Source organism: Nicotiana tabacum, chromosome 1, assembly GCF_000715075.1.
Source record: "Nicotiana tabacum cultivar K326 chromosome 1, ASM71507v2, whole genome shotgun sequence".
Lineage (NCBI taxonomy): Eukaryota > Viridiplantae > Streptophyta > Magnoliopsida > Solanales > Solanaceae > Nicotiana > Nicotiana tabacum.
This window is the reverse complement of record NC_134080.1, coordinates 215,954,890-215,982,862: the sequence shown is the minus strand read 5'-3', so window position 1 is coordinate 215,982,862 and position 27,973 is coordinate 215,954,890. Positions and strand designations below refer to the sequence as shown.

General features: G+C 38.6%; 1 protein-coding gene and 1 non-coding gene across 4 annotated transcripts; one reads left to right on the top strand and one right to left on the bottom strand.

The window, feature by feature from the left end:
* Window positions 1-1,357: 1,357 nt before the first annotated feature.
* Window positions 1,358-1,430, top strand: TRNAF-GAA (transfer RNA phenylalanine (anticodon GAA)). Its single transcript has one exon. It is a non-coding gene; the product is annotated as a tRNA-Phe (tRNA).
* A 3,924-nt stretch (window positions 1,431-5,354) lies between these two features.
* Window positions 5,355-10,403, bottom strand: LOC107817821 (serine/threonine-protein kinase D6PK). 3 transcript variants are annotated; one of them, XM_016643703.2, is made up of 3 exons: window positions 10,196-10,403; window positions 8,243-9,235; window positions 5,355-6,565 (listed from the first exon to the last, which is right to left on the bottom strand). In XM_016643703.2, exons 2-3 carry the CDS (start codon window positions 9,136-9,138, stop codon window positions 5,692-5,694), a joined length of 1,770 nt encoding a protein of 589 aa, XP_016499189.1. In that variant the 5' UTR covers window positions 9,139-9,235; window positions 10,196-10,403; the 3' UTR covers window positions 5,355-5,691. The 3 variants fall into 3 exon arrangements, with proteins under 3 accessions (XP_016499189.1, XP_016499191.1, XP_075112882.1); XM_016643705.2 differs by having other exon boundaries at window positions 10,108-10,253; XM_075256781.1 differs by lacking the exon at window positions 10,196-10,403 and adding an exon at window positions 9,892-9,997.
* Between the last annotated feature and the right edge of the window lie 17,570 nt (window positions 10,404-27,973).

The following is a 27,973-nucleotide window of genomic DNA, read 5'->3' as shown; positions in this document are numbered from 1 at the left end:
TGGCTAGCCCGTGCTATTTTAACCAATGCTATTGAGTAAATAAGACGTTAGAAAAAAAATAACTGAAAGAAAATAAAGATCATATCATCATCTTCCTAAAAGAAAAAAAGCATTAACAAATTGATATTGATTTCAATATTATTGCAAGCTTTTTAATATATAAACTTATTAACTTTATATGCTGGAACTTTCCAGTATATTATACCGGTCCAGTATAATATGCTAGAAGTTCATACACATGTGCATCGATCTCCAGTATATTATGCTGGACTGGTCCCTGTTGCAGCAAAATAATGGCTATTTTTCAATGATTTTGCAAATACTAACTATTTTTGAATGACCAGTTCGAAAACTGGCTAGCCCGTGCTATTTTAACCAATGCTATTGAGTAAATAAGACGTTAGAAAAAAAATAACTGAAAGAAAATAAAGATCATATCATCATCTTCCTAAAAGAAAAAAAGCATTAACAAATTGATATTGATTTCAATATTATTGCAAGCTTTTTAATATATAAACTTATTAACTTTATATTTTTCTCATATTTTCATGGGTGACTCAAGGGAAAGGCTAGTAAATCTTTTGCTTTAGGCCTTTCCGTACCCCCAAAAATTTTAATAAATTTTTTGAGTAGAAGGAACATATACTGCCATGATTTTGGCAACTCAAACTGATGAGATTGAACGGAAAATAAATGAAATTTAGAAAAGGAAATAAATTGAATTTCAGAAGAAGCTCATTGACAAGTATCCGATGATGGGAAGACTTATTTATAGTTTATATTTCTTAAGCATAAACCTAGAAGTAGGATTTCGTGTTTCCTAAAATGGCTGATTTCCTAATCGAAAATAAATAAGAAAAAGTTAAGTAAAGTGATCAAAATTATTTTGGGAACGATGAACTAATTATTTTATTGGCAGTAAAGCTTAAATCCTTTTCCAAATGTAACTTGGATTCTATTTCGGAAAATTGAGCAGCAAGAAAAATTAATGTTATATACAAAAATTATACAAATTTTATATACTTTTTCGGCTACCAAATAGTTTCTGGCACATGTTATAAAATTTAAAAAAAAATCCTTTTTCCATCACTATAATATCATATTCCTAACTATAAAAAATAAAAATAAAAGAATTAGCCCAAATAATTGTTCACTTCAGAATCGGAATTTGTGATTCCGGCAAAAGTAAAGTGATTTTGCCTGTGCGTTTTGGCGTTTTTTCAGGTTGAAGGGATTTAAAAGAGCAAATGGCTCGAGGTCCTCTAAAAATGTCCTAATATTGCAATACGGTCCTCGTATTTTGCAGTTATTATTTGATCTTATATATTTACTATTACTTTATCAGACGAAGGACAAAGCGGGGATAGCTCAGTTGGGAGAGCGTCAGACTGAAGATCTGAAGGTCACGTGTTCGATCCACGTTCACCGCATTTTATTTCTTTTATCAATTTTATCTTATTTGGGAACAAAACTTTTCATTTTACACTTACACCTTATTTGGATGGAAGTCTTTTAATATCACTTTATATGAATCTCTTCTTTCTTTGGGCTCTACGTTGCTTTCAAAAATTTACTAATATTAGTACTCGTGCGGATGCGCGGACATTAATCATGTCAAATATTTAAGTTATTTGGATTGTATGTAAATAATCTTAAAATTTATACTTTCTCAGTAAATATAGATAATCATTGGATATTAATTACATGAAAAAATTTAACAATTTCTTCTATTTTTCTTTTTTGATATCATTCTTGCCGGTGTCATTGGATCCTAAAAGTTAGGAAGCAAAATAATAACTCATATTTATGGCAAAACAATCAAATGTTGAGACAATGAATGACTCTTTGGATAAGACTTAACTCTTTTACTACTACTTGAACTCTTATTTGGTGTGTTGATATCTCTTAAAAAATATTTCTTCCTTAAAATTTCAGTTTCTAAAATATTATTTTTCAATAATAATTATTTTTATAATAATGTAATTGAAAATATTATTCTTAATTCAAAACTCATTTAGTTGGTTATCTAAAAATATAAAAAACTCTTTAGCTAGTGATTTTTTTTTACTCCATTTTGATATTTGACATTAACCATGTTAAATATCTGAGTTATTTGAATTATATGTAAATAACCTTAACATTTAAACCTTCTAAATAATTATAGATAATCGTCAGATATTAATTAAGAAACACTACATGAAAAAAGACTAACATTTTCTCAATTCTCGTAGTGATAATTTTATTTTTGCACTATTCTCATAGGTGTCATTGGAACCTAAAAATAGCCACAAAGTGAAATAATAACTCATATTTATGGCAAAGCACAAAGGTTGACACGATATAAACGATTCTTTGATTACGACGTGACTCTTATACTACGACTTGAACTCTTATTTGGTATGATTTTATCTTTCAAAAAATATTTCTATTTTGAAATTTCAATTTCTAAAACTTTATATATATTATAATAATGATTACAAAAAATTAATTTATTTCACTATAAAAGGATGAGTTTTAATAAAAAATTGTCTACATATGAACTTTAATTATATTTTAGTCTTTGGTTGAAATTATTTCATATTTTTCTTTTGGCTTTATCTAATCAGCCTGAATAGGTGCTCACCCGACCACTTAAATTAAAAAAATTGAATGATGTGTAATTTATATATAATTCATATATAATATGTGTATAATTGTGTGTTGTTAGTATATCATCTATTTATATTAGCTATAAAAAGTAAACATGCAAGTGAAGATATTATCCTTAATTTAAAATTTACTTTAATCAGCTATCTAAAAATTTAAATGATTCTTTGGTCGGATTTATTTCAGTATGACTCCACTTTAAGTTTATTGATATCTCTAGCCCCAGAATTTGAGTTTTTAATATCCTATATATACAAAAAAATTGTTCTTTGAATCATTAAATGTTAAATTAGTTACATTGCATATATTGTCTTAAAATTGTCAAGTAGTTTATCTTTTGACACCATACTTGGCTTAACCTCAATGCAAACTACTCAAATTCAAATTCAAATATAATATGAGTTTGTTAGTAATAGTGATTTTTTAAAAACGACACATAATGTAAATTAAAAAAAAAAATCAAAGATATCCTTATCTTATAATCTATGTATTTGAGTTGAAAAAAAAGTATTTGAAATCGATGAGATTAACTTTCAAATTTCTTATACTCAACAAAGATGAAACATAAGAAGAAATTTGTTGTCATCTTTTATTTCTCGTTTTTAGATCTTTGTAATATTTTTTTGAATATTTATTTTCTTTTATCTTATTTTTTATGTCACTATTTCTGTTGTTACAAAAAATTAATTTATTTCAGTATAAAAGGATGAGTTTTAATAAAAATTGTTTACATATGAACTTTAATTATATTTTAGTCTTTGGTTGAAATTATTTCATATTTTTCTTTTGGTTTTATCTAATCAGCTAAATAGGTGCTCACCCGACCACTTAAATTAAAAAAATTGAATGATGTGTAATTTATATATAATTCATATATAATATGTGTATAATCGTGTGTTGTCGGTATATCATCTATTTATATTAGCTATAAAAGTAAACAATAAATATGGCCGAATATTATGTAAATATTTCATAAGATTTCATTTTTTTTTTGAGTTTATCATGATATAACTTCTATTATAATAATTTTAAAACTCCTTACTAATGTTAAAAATATCTTGTCTTTTTATTATCTTTGAATTAAAAAAAAAAAAAAAAGTAAAGAGATTTTTCGAAATAATTTGTTTACATTTTAAAAAAAATATTTCACGTCATACCAATTTTTTCTTTATATATACTCTTTTTTTTGGTTTCCCACCCGGTGTCCGGTACCCGTATTGGAGCCCGACTATATCTGGATGAGGCTCTCCTCCCTTAACCAGAGGTCTCGAGTTCGAGCCCTGGGTATGGAAAAATCTCTGGTAGGGAGCGCTACCCTCCGAACGGGGCCTTACTTTGTTACACTTAAAAGTCACTATAGAAACTATCAATTAGAAACCAATTTATCTCTTGTTGAGTTTGAAAAAAAAATCTTTCACATAATCTAATGATTCAAAACTAATATTCTTCAACGAAAAAATATTATACCCTTGCAATATTGGTTTGACTACAGCTAAATGAAGGGGTTTCAGCTTATACCCTTCAATTCCTTGAATGTGCTAAATTGAAATTAATGATAGCAATTGTATAGACAAAGTTTTGTTATTTGTTTGATGTCCATTTATGCAAATTGACTCTTCAAACAAATATTTTTCAAGAAGAAAAAAGAAACAACTTTTTTTTTTTTAATATTGACTGATTTTGTGATGTTTCTTTCTCCAGCATGTATGTTTACTTTATTAGATATGTAAGTAAACTATTATTTGGTTTTGTAAACTCTTTTTTGTTATTTAGATAAACATAGACGTGTACCTTATATATTATATTTATTTTAAAAGAATTTCGTTTTATTCAAATCTAGCTATAGTGTTTCACAGAACTATATTTATATAATTTTAAATGTGAAAGAGTTTTATAGTTATATGGAGTAGTTTTTTTTGCTAGAGGCAAAGTAGTATTTAAATAATTAAAAAAAATAACAAAAGTTCCTAACATGATTGCATATGATCATTAACCGAATTAAGTATGATAATATGATAAAAAAAGATAAATTTTATTTTTAATTTAAATTCGAATTTTAGAACTTTATCTATAAATTTAAAATTATATTTTAATTCAAATTCCATATATATATACTAGTGTCTGGACACGTGCGCTGCACATTGTTTCATACATACAAATTTTGCATATATATATGCCGATGTAGGACATGCCCAAACCATATCAAGCATAATGTAAGAAAAAGGAATGGGACAAGTTTTCGCCTCTAGGCTCTAACAACAGTATTTTGCTTTGTATACGTGTACTCAAAGAATACAGTATAGACCTCTACATTGAAACTAACAACAAGAATTGAAGTATCATCAGTCGAAGCTACATTTAGAAGCATTACATGAAAATCATTTCTTTTTTCCCTTATGAGCGTTTGGTATGACGAAAAGAAAATATTTTTTAGGAGAAAGTCATTTGGTATGACGAAAATTATTTCCAAGAAAATATTTTTTATGAGAGTCGTTTTTCTGGTGTTCGGTTACCAAAATATATTCTATCTAAAGTGAAAAAATGACTTCTATAGTTATATTACTTATGGCGGGAGTCATTTTCCTTGCAACTGATCTTGACTTCTAACTTCATATAACTTGCTCCAACTAACACTATATGTTTGTGCTGCGACACAAAATACAAACTTGGAAAACTTTTGATAGTTCATGAAATACATCCAAGCAACATTTGCACAAACATGTAAATTTGAACTGCTTATTAACTGTAAAATTCACATTACAACACTTACAACAATTTGCCATACAACAAATGGTAACTGTTTAATAAGAACAACAAACAATATATAATCATCAAACTACCAAAAAGAAAAAGACCCTGATTTGATTCCACATCTTTACTTCACCAGGGGGTAACGCATGCGTACACTTTACTCTCCCCAGACCCTACTTGTGGGATTATACAGGGCTTGTCGTGGTTGTTGATTCGGGATCTTCCAAATATTGTACAACTCTGTATGTTTCACTAACAAAAAGAAGACAATTGGCTTTTCAAAGAAACAAAATATTAAAAGAAATCAAATTCGAGATAATTATCAGAATTTTGCTGGTTTCGGACAGGTACGGCCACAGGTTTCTCACTCGTCGATGTTGGTGGAGCTGAGATTCGCTCAAACTCAACAGGCCTTGGGATCTCGGGAGGACTTGCACAACGAATCAAAGCCCAGTTTACACCTTCAAAGAAGGGATGCTGCTTAATTTCTGTAGCTCCTCGTTTGTATGCTAATCGATGTTGTGGCTCTTTCACGAGCAAGCCTCGTATAAGATCTCTAGCTGAAAAACTTACTACTGGAGATTCTGGAAACCGGAGGGGTTGACCTACAACATTGAAAAGTGTAGCTCGATTTCCTGATCCTTTGAACGGCGTCTTACCAAACAATAACTCGTAGAGAAAGATGCCGAAAGTCCACCAGTCCACTGCACTCCCATGCCCTTCGCCTTTGATTATTTCAGGTGCCAAATACTCGTGGGTCCCAACAAAAGACATTGAACGTGCTCCTGTAGGTTCAGCCATAAGTTCTGGTAATGGGCTAACTTGGTTCCCTGTATCGTTTTTAGATTTCTTTTCTTTCTTCGACTTACTAGAAAAGAAGCGAGGACCAAAACACGTTGTAGGGACCGCACATGACGGCTGGATACAGGAGGGCTCAATGCATGCCGGCTGAACACAGTAACCTGAATTCTTCTGGAGTGGCTCCGCATCGAGAGATGACAATTTGACAAGTGTTGGACTCACAGCACAGCGAAGGGAGAGATCAAAATCGGATAGCATTATGTGTCCATCTTCTCTAACAAGCACATTTTCTGGCTTGAGGTCTCGGTAGACAATGCCGAGCATATGGAGATATTCCATAGCAAGGAGGATCTCTGCGACATAGAACCTGCAATTTTGAGATAAAAATTAATACTTCATAAATAATACCAACAGAGTCTAAAACAACCTTTTTTTCTTCGATGAGCTTGTAAATAAATCAAAGGCAAGGTTAGAAACATCTTTTACAAGATTGCACCTACCTTTGGTTAGCATTGAACCCTTTTTTTTTGTAAGCATTAACCCTTCTAGGATCTTGATCAAAGAAAATAAACAGAATGGAATGGACTACATCATTGCTTCAACTAAAGCGTCGTATGTGAAGACAGAATGTCCAGGACTACACGAAACATTGTACAAGAAAACATAGAGAGAGGTCATCATTGCTTCAACTGACAAGCGTCACGATGTAAAGACAGAAAGTCGATTAGTTCAATCTTTTATTTTTATTTTGTATATTGTTTTGAGATGAGCTTAAATGGAGTGGCATGGACACTGAAGATACATATAGTTGACCCCGAGGATACATGCAGGTGACCCTAAATGCTTAGGATGAGGCATAGTTGTTGCTTTGATAAGTATGTCTATCAGTTAAATATATGAAGAATGGCGACTATATTTTAGGGGTGCACAACCACTATGTTATTCGTTTTGGAAAAAATATACATAGGATATGCCTGATAAACAGTATCTGGTGCATATTTTGGCTTTTTATTTTTTTTATAATTACAATTTTCATACGAGTAACTCCGCTAGTTGAGCTTGCTCACATTGCCGGTTCCAAGTTAGGATAAAAGAGTAGGGTTGTGGTAGGCTAGAAGCCAGCGTAAAACTTGCCAATTCATAATGAATCCTCATAATATTTTATTTGGATGATGATATGGATTGAGCTAAAATGGAAGTGAGGATTCATAGGGCAATCCGAATTTTTTTTTGAATAATATTCAAGAAAAGATGCCAAGCTACATGAAACAGATTTCCGGAAGTCCACAGAAAAATTATTGCTAATTGACCGAAAAGAAAGATCTTGTTGTTTCTTCAACAATTTCTGATCTCTAGTGGACCTCTCAAAAACAATATGCTGAAATTCTCAGACACCAACTTGTTTGAGACTGAGGCGTAGTAGTTGTTTTTGCAAAATTTTCATACGAATATCCTAAAAATTATGGACTGGAAGGAACACTCTGCGGCACGAAAACATCGGGAATCAGAGGCGAAATTTGTTGGATACAACAAAAGAAACATCAGGAAATGACACACTGACTAAAACGGCTGCTGCCATATTGGTTTTAAGAATCAAAGTTATGGAGGAACTCTTGAGTTTGCTAAGATAAGGAGGAACTCAATATCACTGAGTGAATAAAGCTAAAAATAAAGAAAGAGAAAACTGCCATGAGATAATACCGCAATGCAAATGGTCCAAAAATGCCAGAAAACAAACGATGAACCAGGTATGAAACATCATACAAGAATTTTAGGACCTTCTGGTGTTTGGGCAGAAGGCACGAGTTTCAATTTCTTGACCAATGGCATTCAGAATCTAAAAAGAAAATTTACAGAATTCAAAGCTTTTCCATCCTGTTATAACTTTTATACTGCATTGGAAGCTATTTCTATCAAAGTTGTAAAAATTATCTCTATAATAATAGAAACAAGGAGATATTGCCTAAGTTTGTGAGGTTTTAGATCAAGTAATTATCAAGAAAATAAATTAATCAATAAAGAAGTTTCGGGTAAGTAATCATACTTCACAGCTTGTTCAGAAAAATGCTTTCCTGGTTGCCTCTGCCGAAGTGTATGCAAGTCACCTCCCGGGCAAAACTCCATTACTAGACATGAAAACTTTTCTGTCTCAAAATGGGTATATAACGTCGGCAGAAATGGATGGTCCAAGGACTGCAATATCTCTCTCTCCGTTTGAGCACGCAGCAATTTCTTACGGCCAGCTAATGATGCTTTATCCATAACTTTCATGGCAAAATAACACTTTGTTCCACACAACTCCGACAGATAGACGCTTCCAATATCACCACTTCCCAACTTCTTTAGCAACCGGAAATGTCTCAAATCCAACCCTCCATCTTTAGCTCGGATAGCTTGAATGGCTTCCCATCTCGAGTCATTAGCTTTGTGAGGTTTACTAACACTGCTGCTAAAGCTGCTGCAGCAACTTTCATCGCTTACGTCGGTGCTTGTGCTTCCCCTACAGATGCTGCTCTTTCCACTCTCAACGAGATCAGCTTGATCACTAACTTTGGCACTTCCACTTGTTTTTGTTAGGCTACTAGCCCCATCATTGCCTCTGGCTGAGGCTGAGCTATCGTTGACAGTTTCATTTTCTGAGCCCTTTGTGTCAAAAGGCGTGGAAACTGCACCAATTGGAGCATGTTTCAGATTTCCCAAATATAAGCTCGAATTAAGCTTATCAACCGGTAAGTCGGCAGATTCTGCTTCTGCCGTAAGCTGTTTAGATGCAACTTTTCGATCATTGCTTCGTAGCTCTTTGGATGGTGTGCTCTCAGGCTTGCCACTCTTTGAAACTTGAGAAGGTGCTGACGTCCGAGAATTATGTTCTACTGCATGACTTCCAGTTGACTTCTTTAGCTTTTCCAGTGAACTCTTGACAGAAGGTGTTGACGCCATTAAAATGAACAACAATTCCTCAATGCAGCCAGGCCGACCAAACCCATTACTCAGCTTCCAACAACAGCATAAAAGTTCCCAGATTGAAAGTATGAAACTACATAAACACAATCAAGAGACAGGAAGTGAACTTGAATGCCTGGTTATCGATAGGATCAAGTAAAGGACAATAAATTAAGCTAACTTCAACAAACTCTTATAAAGTGGAAAACATATAAAAGAAACTAATAAACGAAAACGGCACTTATGAGAAAAAAAATAGATCTACATTAAGTAACAGGACAATCAAACTGGGATTTCTATGATTACTTCAAAGTCCACAATTTCCTAATCCACATTCAACAAGCAATTTATTCAAAGATCCAAATCATAAGTAACAACAACAACAACTATGCCTCAGCCCCAAACAAGTTGGGGTCGGCTATATGAATCCTCACTTCTCCATTTAAGCTCAATTCATGTCATCCTCATTACACAAATCATGAGTAACAACAACAACAACAACTCCTCAGTTCCAAACAAGTTGGAGTCGACTATACAAATCCTCACTTTCTCCACTTAAGCTCAACTCATGACATCGTCATTACACAAATCATAAGTAACAACAACAACTACACCTCGGTCTCAAACAAGTCGGGGTCGGCTATATGAATCTTCAATTCTCCATTTAAGCTCAACTCATGACATCATCAATACCCAAATCATAATTAGTGCAAGAAAACGCCTAAGACAGATAAAATCCCAGTGATTTACCTCAAAAGGCCAAATCTTTATTAAAACCAAGAATTGAAACAAAACACCAAATCAAAAAAATGCAGACTTTCAGCAACATAGCATAATATAAGAACAACCCCACATAAATAAACAAGAAAAGCAGTATAAAAGGGTCAATGAAAAAGCAAACAGATCTTGAGCCAAGACCTAAACTTTTTTTCAAAAAAACCCTAAAAAAAGGATACAAAAACTTACCCAGAAAGACCCAGATGCTAAAAAACAAAGTCCCATCTAGGACCATTTGAAAAGTGCAGGGGAAAAAAAGCAGACTAAAGAATAGTACCTGAAGTGTCAAAAAGATCAGAACTTTAGGGTTGTTTTTTTCTTTTTGCTTTAGCAATGGGGAAGTAGAAGCACTACTGTTGACAGAGATAAAGAGAGGGGACCTCTAATGAAAAAATGTGTGGAGAGAGAAGAAAGCAAAAGAGGTGGCAAATGCTTTTGAGAGTGTAAAGAAGCCAAGGACTTTAACAATTGTATTGGGAAGAGAGAGAGAGTTCTTTTTTTAATTTTCTACTTGATGTTTGTTATCCATTTTGGATCACGCCCATTTGGCCAAATTGCAAAAATCAGCTTATTTGTGAAAAAGTATTTTTCTCAAAAATACTTTTGGTGAGAAGCAGTTTGTGTTTGGCTAATTAGTTTGAAAAGCACTTCTGAGCAGCAATAAGTGTTTGGACAAGCTTTAAAAAAACTGCTTTTAAGTGTATTTTTCTCAAAAGTACTTCTCAAAAAAGTGCTTTTGGAGATAAGCTACTTTTTTCTGCCTCCCCAAAACTGCTTCTGCTTCTTCTCAAAAGCACTTTTTTTCCTTCCAAAAGCTTGGCCAAACACCTCAATTTTTGTCCAAAAGTGTTTTTGGCAAAAAAAAGAAGCACTTTTGACCAAAAAGAAGCTTGCCCAAACAGGCTATAATTCAGTTTTGCATTAGAAAGTCCTATATTGAGTTTCAACTAAAATCGGATTCAAGTCGGAAAGTCTCACTTTAGGGGAGTAACGTGTTTCGTATCAAAGGCGACTTCATACTTGTTCAAATACAAAACCTTCAATTAAGGATGAAGAACTACTTATCATTTTACTGCCAATTTCAGCTACGAGTTCGGCCGAATTCAATTGCTTTACCTTTGCCTCTATATTCATCTTAAAAAATATACTCGGTTAAATATGTATAAATTATTAATTTAAAATTTAATAACTTATATACACTAAAATTTCAAACTCATAAATTTTAAATGTTGACTCGGCTTGTGTAGAGAGAGAGAGAGCATTTTTCTTTTTTTGATTTTTCATCCGGTGTCTGGTACCCGCATTGGAGTTCGACTATATCCGGATTCGCATCGCGTAGGGTCCCATTCGGAGGAAAGTGTTCCCTGCCAAGTATTTTTTTATACCGAGAGTTCAATTATTTGATTGTATTTTGTCTCAAACACAAGAGTCTGAATCGACATGTGGGCCACCACAGTCTCCAACGGTCCAACCTGTCTCTCATGCTTCCAGTTTCAGATTATTAATGTAATTAATTAAGGGAAAACTCCATCTTTTCCACTATGGCACTATCCACTTTATCCAAAGATTCGTCTTCAACCTAATATTTTTTTTAATTAATGACAATGGTCTGCCAAACATTCAGACGAGATGTTGACCATTGGATTAAAGAAAATGGAAAAGGATTAAATTGCTATGTACTATTTAATTTATGAATTTTGTCCTCGGTTAGATTTTTAAATTTAGTACTCTCTCCAATTCATTTTATGCAACACAATTATTATCTGGAGAGTCAAAAAGATTTTCTTTAATTATAATTTTTCGTATGTCTTTTAAAAATTTGAATTGTTAATTATTGCGAGATATAGTATTTTTTATGTAGTTTTTAAATATATAAATTTTATTTCAAAAATTTGAAGATTCCATGTACCAATTCACACAAAAGGTTAAATAGTTTGACCCTCGTACTCCAAATTCAGTCATATAAAGCAACACGGAAGGAGTATTATCTTCATTGATAGGAAACATCTTGTTTAGTCCTTGACCCTTAACGGAGCCCTAAACCAAGAGGTAATTAAATCATAGTCAAAAGTTAAGAGATAAATATCGATCTTTTTTTCTCGAGGAATTTGAACACTTCAAATCCATCGACTTCACGAAAGAACTTTGTTAATTGCAAGGGCAAATATGAGACGATTTACGAATGTGGACCAATAGTGTGATGAATGGCAAAATTGAACAATTTCGATTAAGTATATGAGCAATTTCCAAGTGTACACTTAGATGCGATCCAAGAAAGTAATATCCTTGAGGCAGCAAATCGTCTGAACTTGAATGCAGCTGAAATGGTAGGCAAGGTCATTTCTAAGAATTTTGTAAAATGAGTTTAAGTTATATACACTGTTAATAAAAAAAATAACTCTATTTTTTTATGTAGTTTGTGTATAAGTCAAAATTTGCCCTAAGGGAATTTAGCATAATGGGGAATTAAGGAAGATGAAGCGGCCGAGGTCGACTAGTAAACAGTGAGATTCATCGTCGGGCAGTTAACGATGGTCGAGGTCGAGCACCAAAGATAGAGTACTAACGACTAGTTTTTGTAATAAGACATTAAAGAGAATATTCCATTGAATATTCTCTGTACTTGTACTATTAGGATTGATTAGAGATATGTCCTATATAAATAGAAAAGGAGATAAGGGGACAGGACATGTAACATCCATTTGATAAGAACACTTTCTGAGAAGAAGATTCTCTCTCCGGAAAAGATACAAACTCTACCTTTTTATTAAGATTATATCATCCATTATTTCATATTTTCCATCAGATTCGAGAATAGTTCCAATATTTGAAGATTTGTCTGTCATTTATCACTGTCAGAAAGAAGAATTATCCACCTCATTTACATTAGGTGAAATATTCTCCTTATTTACATAAATACTATTTATTGCTATTTATTGTTCAGTGTTCCTCTATCATTGTTCGAATCTTTCGGAAGATTAAATGCACTGTGACGTTCCGACCGGTCATCTTAAGAATTAAAGCCCTGATCCCCTATTAAATGCTTTCCCCAAGTTTATTTCTGCTATTTTGATTTGCCGGGATGTTCGGTTTTTAAGTTTCGGAGAGTTTTGGGACACTTAGTCCCTAAATGAGAGCTTACGTGTTGGAAAGTTGACTGTAGTCGGAATGGTGTGAAGACGGCCTCGGAATGGAAATTCGATGGGTCTGTTAGCTCCGTTGGGTGATTTTGGGGTTGGGAGCGTGTTCGGATTGTGTTTTGGAGGTTCGTAGCTAATTTAAGCTTGAAATGCCGAAAGTTGAATTTTGGAAGTTTCCGGTTCGATAGTGAGATTTTGATCCGAGGGTCGGAATGGAATTCCGAGAGTTGCAATAGTTCTGTTATGTCATTTGGGATGTGTGTACAAAATTTCAGGTCATTCGGACGTGGTTTGGTTGGGTTTTGATCAAAAGAGGAATTCGGAAGATTTTAGAAACTTAGGCTTGAATCCGATGTGTTTTGTTTGTTTTGATGTTGTTTGAAGTATTTTGAAGATTGACACAAGTTTGAATAAGGTTTTAGGATATGTTGATGTCTTTGGTTGAGGTCCCGGGGGTCTCGGGATGAATTCGGATGGTTAACGGAGAATATTTTGGAGTTGAAGTTGTGCAGCAGCTGGTCTTCTGGTATTTTCACATCTGCGGTTTGGGGAACACAGATGCGGCGCCTCAGAAGCGGCTAAGAGGCTGCAAAAGCGGAGTTTTGGCCATCTCTTTAGAAACCGCAGATGCGGTATATTTTCCGCAGAAACGGAATTTGGCTATCTTCTCAAGAACCGCAGATGCGGTTAAGAGTTCGCAGAAGCGGAATCGCTCATGCGGTTAATGTTCCGCAGATGCGAGAATTGGGTCCTTAAGTGAAAGTTGCAGATGCGATATTTGTTATGCAGAAGCGGGACCGCAGGACCGCAGATGCAGTCCCAGGACCGCAGATGCAGTCCCAGGACCGCAGATGCGGAAACTGCTGGGCATTATTTTAGAAGAGGTTCCGCGACTTGGGGGTTTATTTCCATCATTTCTAATCGTTTTTGGAGCTCTTTGGAGGGGATAGAAGAAGGATTAGAAGGTAATCGCTTGGAGGTAAGATTCTTGGTCTTAAAACTCGTTTCTAATGTGAAATCTACCTAGTAAATCATGGAATCTAGATCAACAACTGAAGAATTAAGGCTTGGGATTTAAGAGGCTTTAAATGAGGATTTGAGGGGCCAATTGAACTTCGATTTTAGTGTTCTTGTTATGCATAGACTCGTGAGAGTATGAGGATTTTGAAAATATAAATTTTACCCGATTCCGAGGCGTAGGCATGAGGGGCATTTTGGTCATTTTACCTAATTTCGCGTATTAGCTTAGAATTTAATTGTGGAATCAGTTACTTGAGGTGTTATTTACAATATAAAATTAAATTGAATAGATTTGGGCTATTTGGAGTAGGATACTCGTGGCAAAAGCGTGATATCGGGTTGATTTGAGCTTGTTCGAGGTAAGTGACTTGTCTAACCTTATGTGGGGGACCTTCCCCTTAGGATTGGTATATTTGGTAACTGAATTGCCTTGTGCGTGAGGTGACGAGCACGTGCTTGTGCAAATTGTTGGAAACCCGATTTTCTTAAAGTATTCATTATCATGTTTCTTTTCCTGCTTTTATTACTTGCACTGTTAAGCCTGTTGTTAGCTTCAAAAAGCATGTCTAAGTGATTTAATTACTTTAATTATTCAATCTGTTTATCTGAACTCTGTGCAACATGCTAGGCTAGAATTATCTATTGCCTTAATATGAAATTCCCTTCTCTGAATATTTTCTTGCTGCCGTTGTGTTTTTACATTGGGAGTACGGATGTGGGATTCCAGTAGCTCCCCCTTGTCTGTTTACTTTGAGACTGCGGGTTAGATTCCCGATAGATCCCCCTGCACATTTACTTTGGGACTGCGGGTTAGATTCCCGATAGATCCCCTTGCACAGTTATATGGAATTATGGGAATGCACATGGTAGATTCCCCCAGTACTGGGTATTTATATTTGAGGACTACAGATCAAGATTTCCGGTAGATCCCCCGCGCATTGATAGTTGGACTACGGAACGGGATCCCGAGAGATCCTTCAGACATATATATGATGGACTACGGGACGGTATCCTGGAAGGTCCACTAGATAGTTGTAATTGGGACCACATGACGGTATCCTGGAAGGTGCCCCGGTTGTTATCTTTGTGTTGAGCTGTATTTTTTTCCGTGGTTTGTTTATCTCTATTCTAGTTGTTGTGAGTTCTTTCAATTCTATGTTATTTCTTACTGTTGCACTTATTTATACCGTTTTATTCGATACTGTTAACCCTTATATTGTATTTAACCTCAGTAGGGCCCTGACCTTCCTCATCACTACCCGACTAAGGTTAGGCTTGACACTTACTGAGTACCGCTGTGGTGGACTCATGCCCCTTTTTCGCATGTTTTTTCATGTGCAAATCTAGGTACTTCTACTCAGGCCTACCATCCTTGAGGGAGACGACTACTTAGAGACTTCGAGGTATATCTGCTGCATCCGCAGACCGAGGAGTCCCTTTCTATTCCTACTTTCTAGTATTTAGCCCTTCTGTACTTTCTGTTCTTATTAGACAAATTCCGGAGTTAGAGTTATGTAACATTTCTTTTTCTTAGCTTGTGATTCGTGGGTTTTCGGGTCTTGGATTTGGATATTGGGTTTGAGATTTATATATATGGTGTATGCCGAGCGGCACATTTAAACACTGTTATTACCTTATTTCTGCTTTTAAATTGTTTACTTCCACAAATTTTGGTTTTCTTTCGCAATTTAGGCGTACCTAGTTGTAGAGACTATATGTCGTCATGATGGTTTATGGAGGGCGAACCGGGGTCATGACAAGTTGGTATCAAAGCCCTAGGTTCATAGGAGTCATGGATCACAAGCCGATTTATTAGAGTCTTGTTGATCGGTACGGAGACGTCTGTACTTATCTACGAGAGGCTATGTAACTATTAGGAAAATTTCCACTTCATTTGATTCCCTGTCGTGCGAGATTTTGACATTACGATCCTAAATTTCTTCTTCTATTCTCTCACAAATGGTGAGGACATGTGCTACTAGGGATGATCAGACACCCGTGCCCCCTACGAGAGCCATCAAAGGTTGGGGTCGGGGTAGAGGCCGAGAATGCGCACGTGGTAGAGCCAGGGCACCCCCGCGAGCTGCCGCCGAAGAGCCACCAACAATTCCAACCAGAGCCCAAACATCGGATACGCCTACTGCTACTACTACTTCAGCACTTAGGAGATATTAGCACAGTTTCTGAGCATGTTTGGTACCTTAGTTTAGGCGGGGTTGATTCAGGTGGTACCAACTACTTTACAGATCGGGGGAGGGACCCAAACTCCCGCTGCCCCCACTCCAGAGCAGCGAGTTCCTATTGGTCAGGTTCTAGGTGTCATGGCGACACAGCATGTGGTCCCAGTTCAGCGAGTAGTGAGGACCTCTCATTAAGTAGGGGATAGGTGGGTCCAGGAGAGAGAGGACAGACGAGGTCAGGAGGGAGAGTATAAGGGAGTGAGTGGACCTCGTAGACTAGGGAGGCCCACTGATCCTTATTTTGGAGGAAGAGTACGGCATGGTAGAGGTTTTGGGGGTCAGCCAGCTCAGTTTGCATCTTAGATTTTACGCAGTGTTTCAGGTGTTCAGGGGTCTTGAAGTACCCGTACTGCACAGTTTCCGCTGCCACATCCTCCTAGAGCTTGTTTTGAGTGTGGTGACACACGCCACGTGGTGAGGGATTGTCCTAGACTTGGGAGGAGTGCACCTCCACAGACTTCTCAACCACAGTATGCCCCAAAGAGTTCTCAGGTTGTAGTTATAGCCTAGTTGCTAGCCCACCTGCTCAGCCAGCTAGAGGGGAGGCCAGGCCGGATACTCTGCCCTTCCTGCCCGTACCGAGGTTGTTGCCTCTGATTCTGTCACCACAGGTATTATATTGGTTTGCCATAGAGATGCATCGGTTCTATTCGATCCAGGCTCTACTTACTCTTATGTGTCTTCTTATTTTGCTCCGCATTTGGATGTACCTCGGGATTCTTTGAGTTCCTCTGTTTACGTTTCTACTCCTGTGGGAGATTCTCTTGTTATGGACCGCGTTCATCGGTCGTGTTTGGTTGCTCTTAGTGGTTTTGAGACCAGAGCGGATTTATTGTTGCTCAGCATGGTAGATTTTGATATTATCTTGGGTGTCGCCCCATTATGTTATTCTTGATTGTCACGCCAAAATCGTGATGATGGCTATGCCAGGTATACCACGTGTTGAGTGGAGGGGTACTTTAGATCACACTCCCAGTAGAGTTATTTCTTTTCTTAAAGCTCAGGGTGTGGTTGAGAAGGGGTGTGACGCATATTTAGCTTATGTGAGAGATGTCAGTATTGATACCCCTTCAGTTGATTCAGTTCCAGTAGTACGGGATTTTCCCAATGTGTTTCCAGCTGATCTTCCAGGCATGCTGCCTGATAGAGATATTGATTTTTTCATTGATCTGTTGTCGGGCACTCAGCTCATTTCTATTCCTCTGTATCGTATGGCTCCTCCTGAGTTGAAGGAGTTGAAGGATCAGTTATATGAATTGCTTGATAAGGGTTTTATTCGGCCCAATGTATCACCTTGGGGTGCTCCTGTCTTGTTTGTGAAGAAAAAGGATGGTTCTATGCGTATGTGTATTGATTATCGCCAATTGAACAAGGTTACAGTGAAGAACCGTTATCCTTTGCCTCGTATTGATGATCTGTTTGACCAGCTTCAGGGCACACAAGTGTTTTCTAAGATTAACTTGCGCTCAGGTTACCATCAGTTGAAGATTCGGGAGCCAAATATCTCGAAGACTGCTTTCAGGACTCGGTATGGTCATTACGAGTTCCTTGTTATGTCATTTGGGTTGACCAATGCCCCAGTAGCCTTTATGCATTTGATGCAGTGTGTTCCGGCCGTATCTTGACTCGTTCGTCATTGTCTTTATTGATGATATTCTATTGTATTCCCGAAGTCGGGAAGATCATGAGCAGCACCTGAGGATTGTGCTTCAGACTCTGAGAGAGAAGAAGTTATATGCTAAGTTCTCAAAATGTGAGTTTTGCTTGGATTCAGTGGCATTCTTAGGCCACATGGTATCGAGTGAGGGTATTCAGGTGGATCCGAAGAAGATAAAGGTCGTGCAGAGTTGGCCCAGACCATCCTCAGCTACAAAGATCCGCAGCTTTCTTGGTTTGGCGGGTTACTACCATCGATTTGTGGAGGGGTTTTCATCGATTGCAGCCCCCATGACCAGGTTGACCCAGAAGTGCGCTCTGTTTCAGTGGACGGAGGAGTGTGAGGCGAGCTTTCAGAAGCTCAAGACAGCTTTGACCACAGCCCCAATTTTGATACTACCTATAGGTTCGGGGCCTTATACGGTCTATTGTGATGCCTCGAAGGTTGGACTCGAAGCGGTGTTGATGTAGGACGGTAGGGTGATTGCCTACGCGTCCAGACAGTTGAAGATACATGAGAAGAACTACCTTGTTCACGACCTTGAGTTAGCTACCATTTTTCACGCCCTAAAGATTTGGCGCCATTACTTATATGGTGTTCCTTGTGAGATTTATACTGACCATTGGATCTTGCAACACTTGTTCAAGCAAAAGGATCTAAATTTGCGCCAGAGAAGGTGGTTAGAGTTGTTAAATGACTATGATATCACTATTTTGTATCACCCGGGCAAGACCAATGTGGTGGTTGATGCTTTGAGTTGTCGGGCAGAGAGTTTGGGGAGTTTGTCTTATTTACCAGCATCAAATAGGCCTATGGCAATGGATATTTAGGCCTTAGCCAGCCAGTTTGTAAGATTGGATCTTTCGGAGCCCAATCAGGTTCTAGCTTGCGTGGTTTCTCGATCTTCCTTATTTGATCGCATCAGGGAGCGACAGTATGATGACCCTCATTTGCTTGTCCTCAAGGACAAGGTTCAGCACGGTGATGCCAGAGATGTGACTATTGGTGATGATGGGTTATTAAGGATGCAAGGTCGGATTTGTGTACCCAATGTTGATGGGCTTCGAGAGTTGATTCTAGAGGAGGCCCATAGCTCGCGGTATTCCATTCATCCGAGTGCCGCGAAGAGGTATCAGGATTTGAGGCAGCACTATTGGTGGAGGCGGATGAAGAAAGATATAGTCGGGTTTGTAGCTCGGTGTCTCAACTGTCAGCAGGAGAAGTATGAGCACTAGAGACCGAGCGAGTTACTTCAGCAGATAGAGATCCCGAAGTGGAAGTGGGAGCGGATCACCATGGACTTTATAGTTGGGCTCCCACGGACTTTGAGAAAGTTCAATGCTATTTGGGTGATTGTGGATCGGCTAACCAAGTCAACTCATTTTATTCCTGTGTGTACTACTTATTCTTCGGAGCGGTTGGCAGAGATTATATCCGGGAGATTGTTTGTCTGCATGGTATTCCAATGTCCAATATCTCAGATAGGGGTACTCAGTTTACATCACGATTTTGGAGGGCCGTCCAGCATGAGTTGGGTACTCGGGTGGAGTTGAGTACAACATTTCACCCTCAGACGGATGGACAGTCCGAGTGTACTATTCAGATTCTTGGGGATATGCTCCGTTCATGTGTGATTGAATTTGCAGGGTCTTGGGATCAGTTCTTGCCATTGGCGGAGTTTTCTTACAACAACAGTTATCAGTACAACATTCAGATGGCACCGTATGAGGCTTTATATGGTAGGCGATGTAGATCTCTGGTGGGTTGGTTTGAGCCGGGTGAGGCTAGACTATTGGGCACAGACTTAGTTCAAGATGCTTTGGAGAAGATTAAGGTGATTCAGGACAGACTCCGTACAGCCCAGTCCAGACAGAAGAGTTACGCGGACCGGAAGGTTCGTGATGTTTCCTATATGGTTGGAGAGCGGGTTCTGCTTCGGGTTTCGCCTATAAAGGGTGTTATGAGATTTGGGAAGAAAGGGAAGTTGAGTCCGAGGTTTATTGGCCCTTTTAAGATATTGAGGCGTGTTTGGGAGGTTGCTTATGAGCTTGTCTTACCTCCCAGCTTGGCAGGAGTTCACCCGGTATTTCATGTTTCGATGCTCCGGAGGTATCACAGTGATCCGTGGCACATGTTGGATTTCAGTTTCATCCAGTTGGACAAGGATCTATCTTATGTCGAGGAGCCAATGGCAATATTGGACAGGCAGGTCAGAAAGTTGAGGTCAAAGAACATTGCATCAGTGAAGGTTCAGTGGCGGGGTTGGCCGGTCGAGGAGGCGACCTGGGAGACCGAGTAGGATATGCGCAGCCGTTACCCTCATCTTTTCACTACTTCAGGTGTGTCTCTATGCTCGTTCGAGGACGAACGAATGTTTAAGTGTAGGAGGATGTGACGACCTGGCCGGTTATCTTAAGAATTAAAGCCCCAATCCCCTATTAACTGCTTTCTCCAAGTTTATTTCTACTATTTTGATTTGTCGGGATGTTCGATTTTAAGTTTCGGAGGGTTTTGGGACACTTAGTCCCTAAATGAGAGCTTAAGTGTTGGAAAGTTAACTGTAGTCGGAACAGTATGAAGATGGCCTCGGAATGGAAATCTGATGGTTCCGTTAGCTCCGTTGAGTGATTTTGAGGTTGAGAGCGTGTTCGGATTGTGTTTTGGAGGTCCGTAGCTAATTTAGGCTTGAAATGCCGACAGTTGAATTTTGGAAGTTTCCGGTTCGATAGTGAGATTTTGATCTGAGGGTCGGAATGGAATTCTGAGAGTTACAGTAGTTCCGTTATGTCATTTGGGATGTGTGTGCAAAATTTTAGGTCATTCGGATGTGGTTTGGTTGGGTTTTTGATCAAAAGAGGAATTCAGAAGATTTTAGAAACTTAGGCTTGAATTCGATGTTGTTTGGTTGTTTTGATGTTGTTTGAAGTATTTTGAAGATTGGTACAAGTTTGAATAAGGTTTTAGTATATGTTTATGCCTTTTGTTGAGGTCCCGGGGGTCTCGGGATGAACTCGGATGGTTGACGGAGAAAATTTTGGAGTTGAAGTTGTGCAACAGCTGGTCTTCTGGTATTTGTGCATCTGCAGTTTGGGGACCGCAAAAGCGGAGGTTTGGCCATCTCTTCAGAAACCGCATATGCGGCTTATTTTCCGCAAAAACGGAATTTGGCTATCTTCTCAGGAACCGCAGATGCGGTTAAGAGTTCGTAGAAGCAGAACCGCTCCTGCGGTTAATGTTTCGCAAATGCGAGAATTGGGTCCTTAAGTGAAAGTCATAGATGCGACATTTGTTCCGAAGAAGCGGGACCGCAGATGCAGAAACTGCTGGGCATTATTTTAGAAGAGGTTCCGCGACTTGGGGTTTTATTTCCACCATTTCTAATCGTTTTTGGAGCTCTTTGGAGGGGATAGAAGAAGGATTCGAAGGGAATCGCTTGGAGGTAAGATTCTTGGTCTTAAAACTCGTTTCTAGTGTGAAATCTACCTAGTAAATCATGGAATCTAGACCAACTACAAAAGAATTAGGGCTTGGGATTTAAGAGGCTTTAAATGAGGATTTGAGGGGCCAATTAGACTCTGATTTTAGTGTTCTTATTATGCATAGACTCGTGAGAGTATGAGGATTCCGAAAATATAAATTTTATCTGAATTCGAGGTGTGGGCCTGAGGGGCATTTTGGTCATTTTACCTAATTTCGCGTATTAGCTTAGAATTTAATTGTCGAATCAGTTACTTGAGGTGTTATTTATAATATACAATTGAATTGAATATATTTGGGCTATTTAGAGTCGGATACTTGTGGCAAAAGCGAGATTTTGGGTTGATTTGAGCTTGTTCAAGGTAAGTGGCTTGTCTAACCTTGTGTGGGGGACTTTTCCCTTAGGATTGGTATATTTGGTAACTAAATTGCCTTGTGTGTGAGGTAACGAGCGCGTACTTGTGCAAATTGTTGGAAACTCGGTTTTTTTAAAATATTCATTATCATGTTTCTTTTCCTGCTTTATTACTTGCACTGTTAAGCATGTTGTTAGCTTCGAAAAGTATGTCTAAGTGATTTAATTACTTTAATTGTTCAATCTGTTTACTTGAACTCTGTGCAGCATGCTAGGCTAGAATTATTTGTTGCCTTAATATGAAATTCCCTTCTCTGAATATTTTCTTGCTACCGTTGTGTATTTACATTGGGACTACGGATGTGGGATTCCGGTGGCTCCCCCTTGTCTGTTTACTTTGGGACTGCGGGTTAGATTCCCGATAGATCCCCCTGCACATTTACTTTGGGACTGCGGGTTATATTCCTGATAGATCACCCTACACAGTTATATGGAACTATGGGAATACACACGGTAGATTCCCCCAATACTGGGTATTTATATTTAGGGACTACGGATCGAGATTTCCGATAGATCCTCCTTGCATTGATAGTTGGACTACGGGACGGGATCCCGAGATATCCTTCAGATATATATATGATGGACTACGGGACGTTATCCGGGGAGATCTACTGGATAGTTGTAATTGGGACCACAGGACGGTATCCTGGAAGGTGCCCCGGTTGTTATCTCTGTGTTGAGCTGTATTTCTTTCCGTGGTTTGTTTATCTCTGTTCTAGTTGTTGTGAGTTCTTTCAATTCTATGTTATTTCTTACCTTTGCACTTATTTATACTGTTTTATTCCACACTGTTAACCCTTATATTGTATTTAACTTCAGTAGGGCCCTGACCTTCCTCGTCACTACCCGACCGAGGTTAGACTTGGCACTTACTGAGTACCGATGTGGTGGACTCATGCCCCTTCTGCGCATGTTTTTTCATGTACAGATCCAGGTACTTCTACTCAGGCCTACCATTCTTGAGGGAGGCGACTACTTAGAGACTTCGAGGTACATCTACCGCGTCCGCAGACCGAGGAGTCCCTTTCTATTCCTGCTTTCTAGTATTTAGCCCTTCTGTACTTTCTGTTTTTATTAGACAAATTCCGAAGTTAGAGCTATGTAGCATTTCTTTTTCTTAGCTTGTGATTCGTGGGTTTCCGAGTCTTGGATTTGGATATTGGATTTGAGATTTATATATATGGTGTATGCCGAGCGGCACATTTAAACACTATTATTACCTTATTTTTGCTTTTAAATTGTTTACTTCCGCAAATTTTGATTTTCTTCCGCAATTTAATACCTAGTCGTAGAGACTAGGTGCCGTCACGATGGTTCATGGAGGACAAACCGGGGTCGTGACATGCACACTGTCTTTAATTCTCCACCAACATTATCCTACGTTTTTCGCATCAACTAGTTCTAAATCTAGAGATATTATTATTAACCAGGTTTAACCCCTTATTACTTAAAATTAATTAGTTTAACCGAAGGTTTACACTTTTTGGTTGTCACACCCCAAGCTCGGGGAGCGCGACCGGCGCTCAACCGAGTGAACCCGGTCGAGCAAGCCTGTTGACACTTCCTATCCAACTCACTTACGATCAAGAAGACATGATTCCTTTAATTAGACATTAGGAGATCATCCAAGTACATTACTAAGTCATTTCATTAATTACATCATTGTTAGGTCTTATAGTACATACACCTTACGATTTAGTGGAACAGAAATCCAAAACATACATAATTCATTGACCTTCCCAACACTCATATACAACTCACACAATGTCTACGGAGCCTCTAAGTAGATACGAAATAAAGTGTTACGAAAGTGCCGGGAATAAGGCCCCGACTATACCTCAAAACATGGTAATCATATAAGCAAAAGATGTATTACACGACCCCTGGAAGAAATGGGGCTCACCAAGACTGTTGGGAAGATGAAGGCAAAGCACCGCTAGCTGCGATCAGCACTGTCGCCAATGGAACCACCTACATCCATTAAAAGATGTAGCGCCCCGGCAAAAAGGGCATTGGTACCATCGAATAGTACTAGTATGTAAAGCTAAACATCAATCTTAATAGAATGAATAATAAAACATAGAGGAAACAATCATGGTATCCAATAAGAGCTTCAACAAATACGAAAATCATCAAGTAAGAATCACAAGGTTTCCGGTTAAATTTACATCTTATTAGGTTGCCAATCTCAGTGCCATGTGCCACAATCCACAATACCACTGTGTCTCTGCACGGAGTCCGATCTCGACCCGATCAGCTAGGTCATCTCCCTTGAGACATCCACCATATTCACAGTTTCAATTAATTAATCCAGCACAATAACCACCATGTGTGCGGCATGGAATCCGATCACGGCCCGGTCAGCTAGGCCATCTCACTTGAGATAGCACCTTCGCAATCATTCATCTCGATTCACATTTCTTTCCCATTTTTCATTTTATGGCACGAGTAGCCTCATTTATTTAGTCATTCTTGGCACTTGGCCGTATCTCACAATTTAAGTTTCCCTTTTTACATGTTCAACAACATTATCATAGCAACAATAAGGCCTATCATGTAAGTCATGTTCACACACAAGGGAAAAGCTCGGAAATTCTAAACACATAGAGACTTTGCATACGAATTGGCACAACAATCTTTATTCAATTTCTTTGGCATGAGTTCTTAACCTTTCTCAACACATATTCCATATTGTTAAGCATATTCACATAGGAGGATAATACATGATAAGCATTTGGCACACATATTGAACACATATTCTACCGCACGACACATTTGGGATAGTTAATTCTAGTGTGCTCAATTTGGGGACCTACACCGATTCCATGGACACCAGGGGATTTCGATTCTAAGAAGAAAGAAGTTTAGCCATACATACCTCAATTGAGCTTTACTTAATTCCTACAATGTCCCGGAATGTTTGCAACTTCAATGTATTTAAGCAATGTAATACAATTGAACCCATAATTAGGAAAGTGATCATAGTCTTAGCTCACTTGAGTATTTTATCAAGCATTAGGTGTTCATTAAGGTTTTACGGCCCTTTTTATGCAAGATTTTTCACCAACTCATTCCCCATGACTATCTATTTTTGATTTATAATTTCCCCATATCTTCCAAGAACACATGCATGCAATGTAATCACCCTCATCCCCATGAATTACCCCACCAATGGCCCCTTACAGATATGTTTGAATTCTTAAGAGCTGAGGTGATGAAGCATTACCTCCTAGGATGAAGATTTAGGTGCCTCACTTGAATATCTTCAAAGTTTAAACAAGAATTTGTGGAGCAATTTTTGATGAAGGACACTTCCTCTCTCTTAGACCATTTTTCTCACTCTAAAAGTACCAGGAAATAAGCTCAAAATGAGCCATTGCATAAGTTATAACGACATAGGATCGGGTTTAAAAATTAAAAATATGGATCCCCGAATCAGATCTGCGGTCGCATAACAATTATGCGGTCCGCAGAGTGACCGCGAAAAGTGGCTCTTAGGCCTGATCTCTCTGCTTCGGTCTACGACCATTATGCGGTCCGCATACCTGTTCTGCGATCGCATAATGCACCGCAGAACCTCTCTTCGCAAAATTCTAAGAACGATTATGCGACCAATATGCGGCCGTAAAATGGATATGCGATCGCATAATGGGCTGCAAAAATGACCTCAAAATTGGCCAAAAGACTGCCTCACTCTGCGACAAATATGCGGCCCGCAGAGTGATTATGCCACCACATAATGGGCCGCAGAAATGCATACCTCTGCGAATATTTTCCTTTAACTTTTTAATGCACAGTTCAATCCAAAAAGTCCAAATCGCGGCAAGCTTTTCAACAATTTCTAACACATAATCCTAACGTGGCACCATGATATTCCGATTTTTAGGAAGAATTTTACTGGGCCTTACATCAGTCAAATAATTTGGCGCTGTCTGTGGGGATTTCCTAGTCAAATTTTTAGTTTCTTCTAGATCTAAAACTATCACAGATTGCTAACAAAAAAAAAAGAACAAAACTCTTTTTTCCTTGTACACACAGATCTGACATGGCAGGTAATGGAGAAGAAAGAATGAGGGCAGTGGCCGACCTCACCACCAATCTCTTAAACACCATCAATGAGGTTTCTGAGACAGAAGGCGAGGACATAACGCCCAATGCATCCCCCATGCGTGGTGGGTCACCTCTCCCTCACGGCAGTATCGCAATGTCCCACGGTAAAGGAACTTCCACGTCCACAACGGAAGAGACGCCACCAGTAGTGAAAAAGCTCTTTGAGACTTGGCTAGCTAGCACGCTAACCAACATCCTCAACAAGCCTACCCAGGAGACTGTCAAAGAAAATGCAAGAACTTGCATCACACCGACAACAGTCGAGCAACATGGCCCTTTCCCTCCAGCAACAGGTATTACTCATATTGTTAATAATGTAGGTGATGATACCCTCACAACCATTTTGAAAAAGATGGAGGAAATGAAAAACGAGAACAAAGTGCCGGTACCAAATAAGAGAGCACCAAGAAAGAGTCGACAAAATACTGGGTGCCCCGAAACTCTTGCCAAAAAGAGATGCTGGTCGATTTGTCGAACAACCATACAGTGATAAAGCCTCCCCGCATGCCATACCAAAGACCTTCAAAATACCACCCTATCTGAAAATATATGATGGTACGACCGATCCCGAAGATATGTCACCGTTGTAAAAGGCAATGACCTCGCTAAGGAACAAGTATCCTCCATCTTGTTGAAAAAGTTCGGTGAGACCCTCACCGGAGGAGCATTAACTTGGTATCCACAGTTGCTGGCGCGTTCCATCGAAATATTCGAAGAAATTGCCGACAAGTTCGTAACGGCTTATGCTGGGGCCAAAAAAGAGGAGGCAAGAGTGAATGATATATTCGCCATCAAACAATCGCCCAGAAAGGGATTGAAGGACTTCCTCGCTCGATTCAACTGAGTAAGGATGACCTTCCAAATATATCGGAAGGAATGGCCGTAACAGCTTTCCAAAATAGGCTGAGCAAAAATGGCTCAAGGGCAATCAGAAAGTTATTAAGTCAGCTTATGAAATATCCTCCAACCATTTGAGATGAAATATATAATGCCTACTATGCCGAGGTCCGTGCAGACGAGGACGACCTAAATAGGCCAACCCCATCAACTGACCTCGGTACAGGCCGAGTCCAGAAAGGATCGAAGAAAAAATGTCAGGAGGGACCTTGCAGCTCCACGACCTAACCGAGAACGGCATCAGCTGTACAATAGAAGCACCGTCATGCCCCCTCCCACCACGAAGAGGGCCCACCCAGACCAAGGACGGGGGATCACCGGAACTAGAGAGGTATTCCCCCTTTGTTATCCACTTACATTTTTGTGTCTCACCCTTAGAAATTGTCTACGTATTGGAGAAGCTCGAACCAAAAGTCAAGTGGCCAAAAAAGATGAGGTCAGATCCAAGCATCAGAAAGTCAGACGCCCTCTACGAGTTCCACCAAGAGCGAGGTCACAAAACTGAGGACTACATCACCCTAAGGCAGGAGGTCGTAAACATGCTTCGCCAAGGGCACCTCAAAGAATTGCTGAGTGACCGAGGGAGGACCAACTTTGCCTAGGGACGCGAATAGTACCAGGGACCGTCGAAACCACCCTCATCGACCCGCACTATTCAAATGATCATCAGGGGTGGAGACAACGCTTCAATCAATAGCGTAAAATTCACCACAACCCACAACCTCAAACGATCGATCACTCACGAACAGTTTGACGAACTCGAAGAAAGTATCATTTTTGAATAAGTCAGATACCCACGGTTTGGTCTTCCCTCATTATGACGCCCTTGTTATCACTCTACGAATATAAGATACATATGTGAGACACATTATGGTAGATGATGGGAGAGGCGCGTGCATTATCCACCCTCGAGTACTTGCACAAATGAAACTCGAGGATAAGATAGTGTTGCGTTGCATCACGCTAACAGGTTTTAACAATGCAGTTGAACGGACATCTGGATAAATCACACTCCCCATCCTGGCCGGTGGCATCACTCTAGAAACCACATTCCACATCATGGACCAGGACATGGCGTACAATGCCATAATAGGCTGAC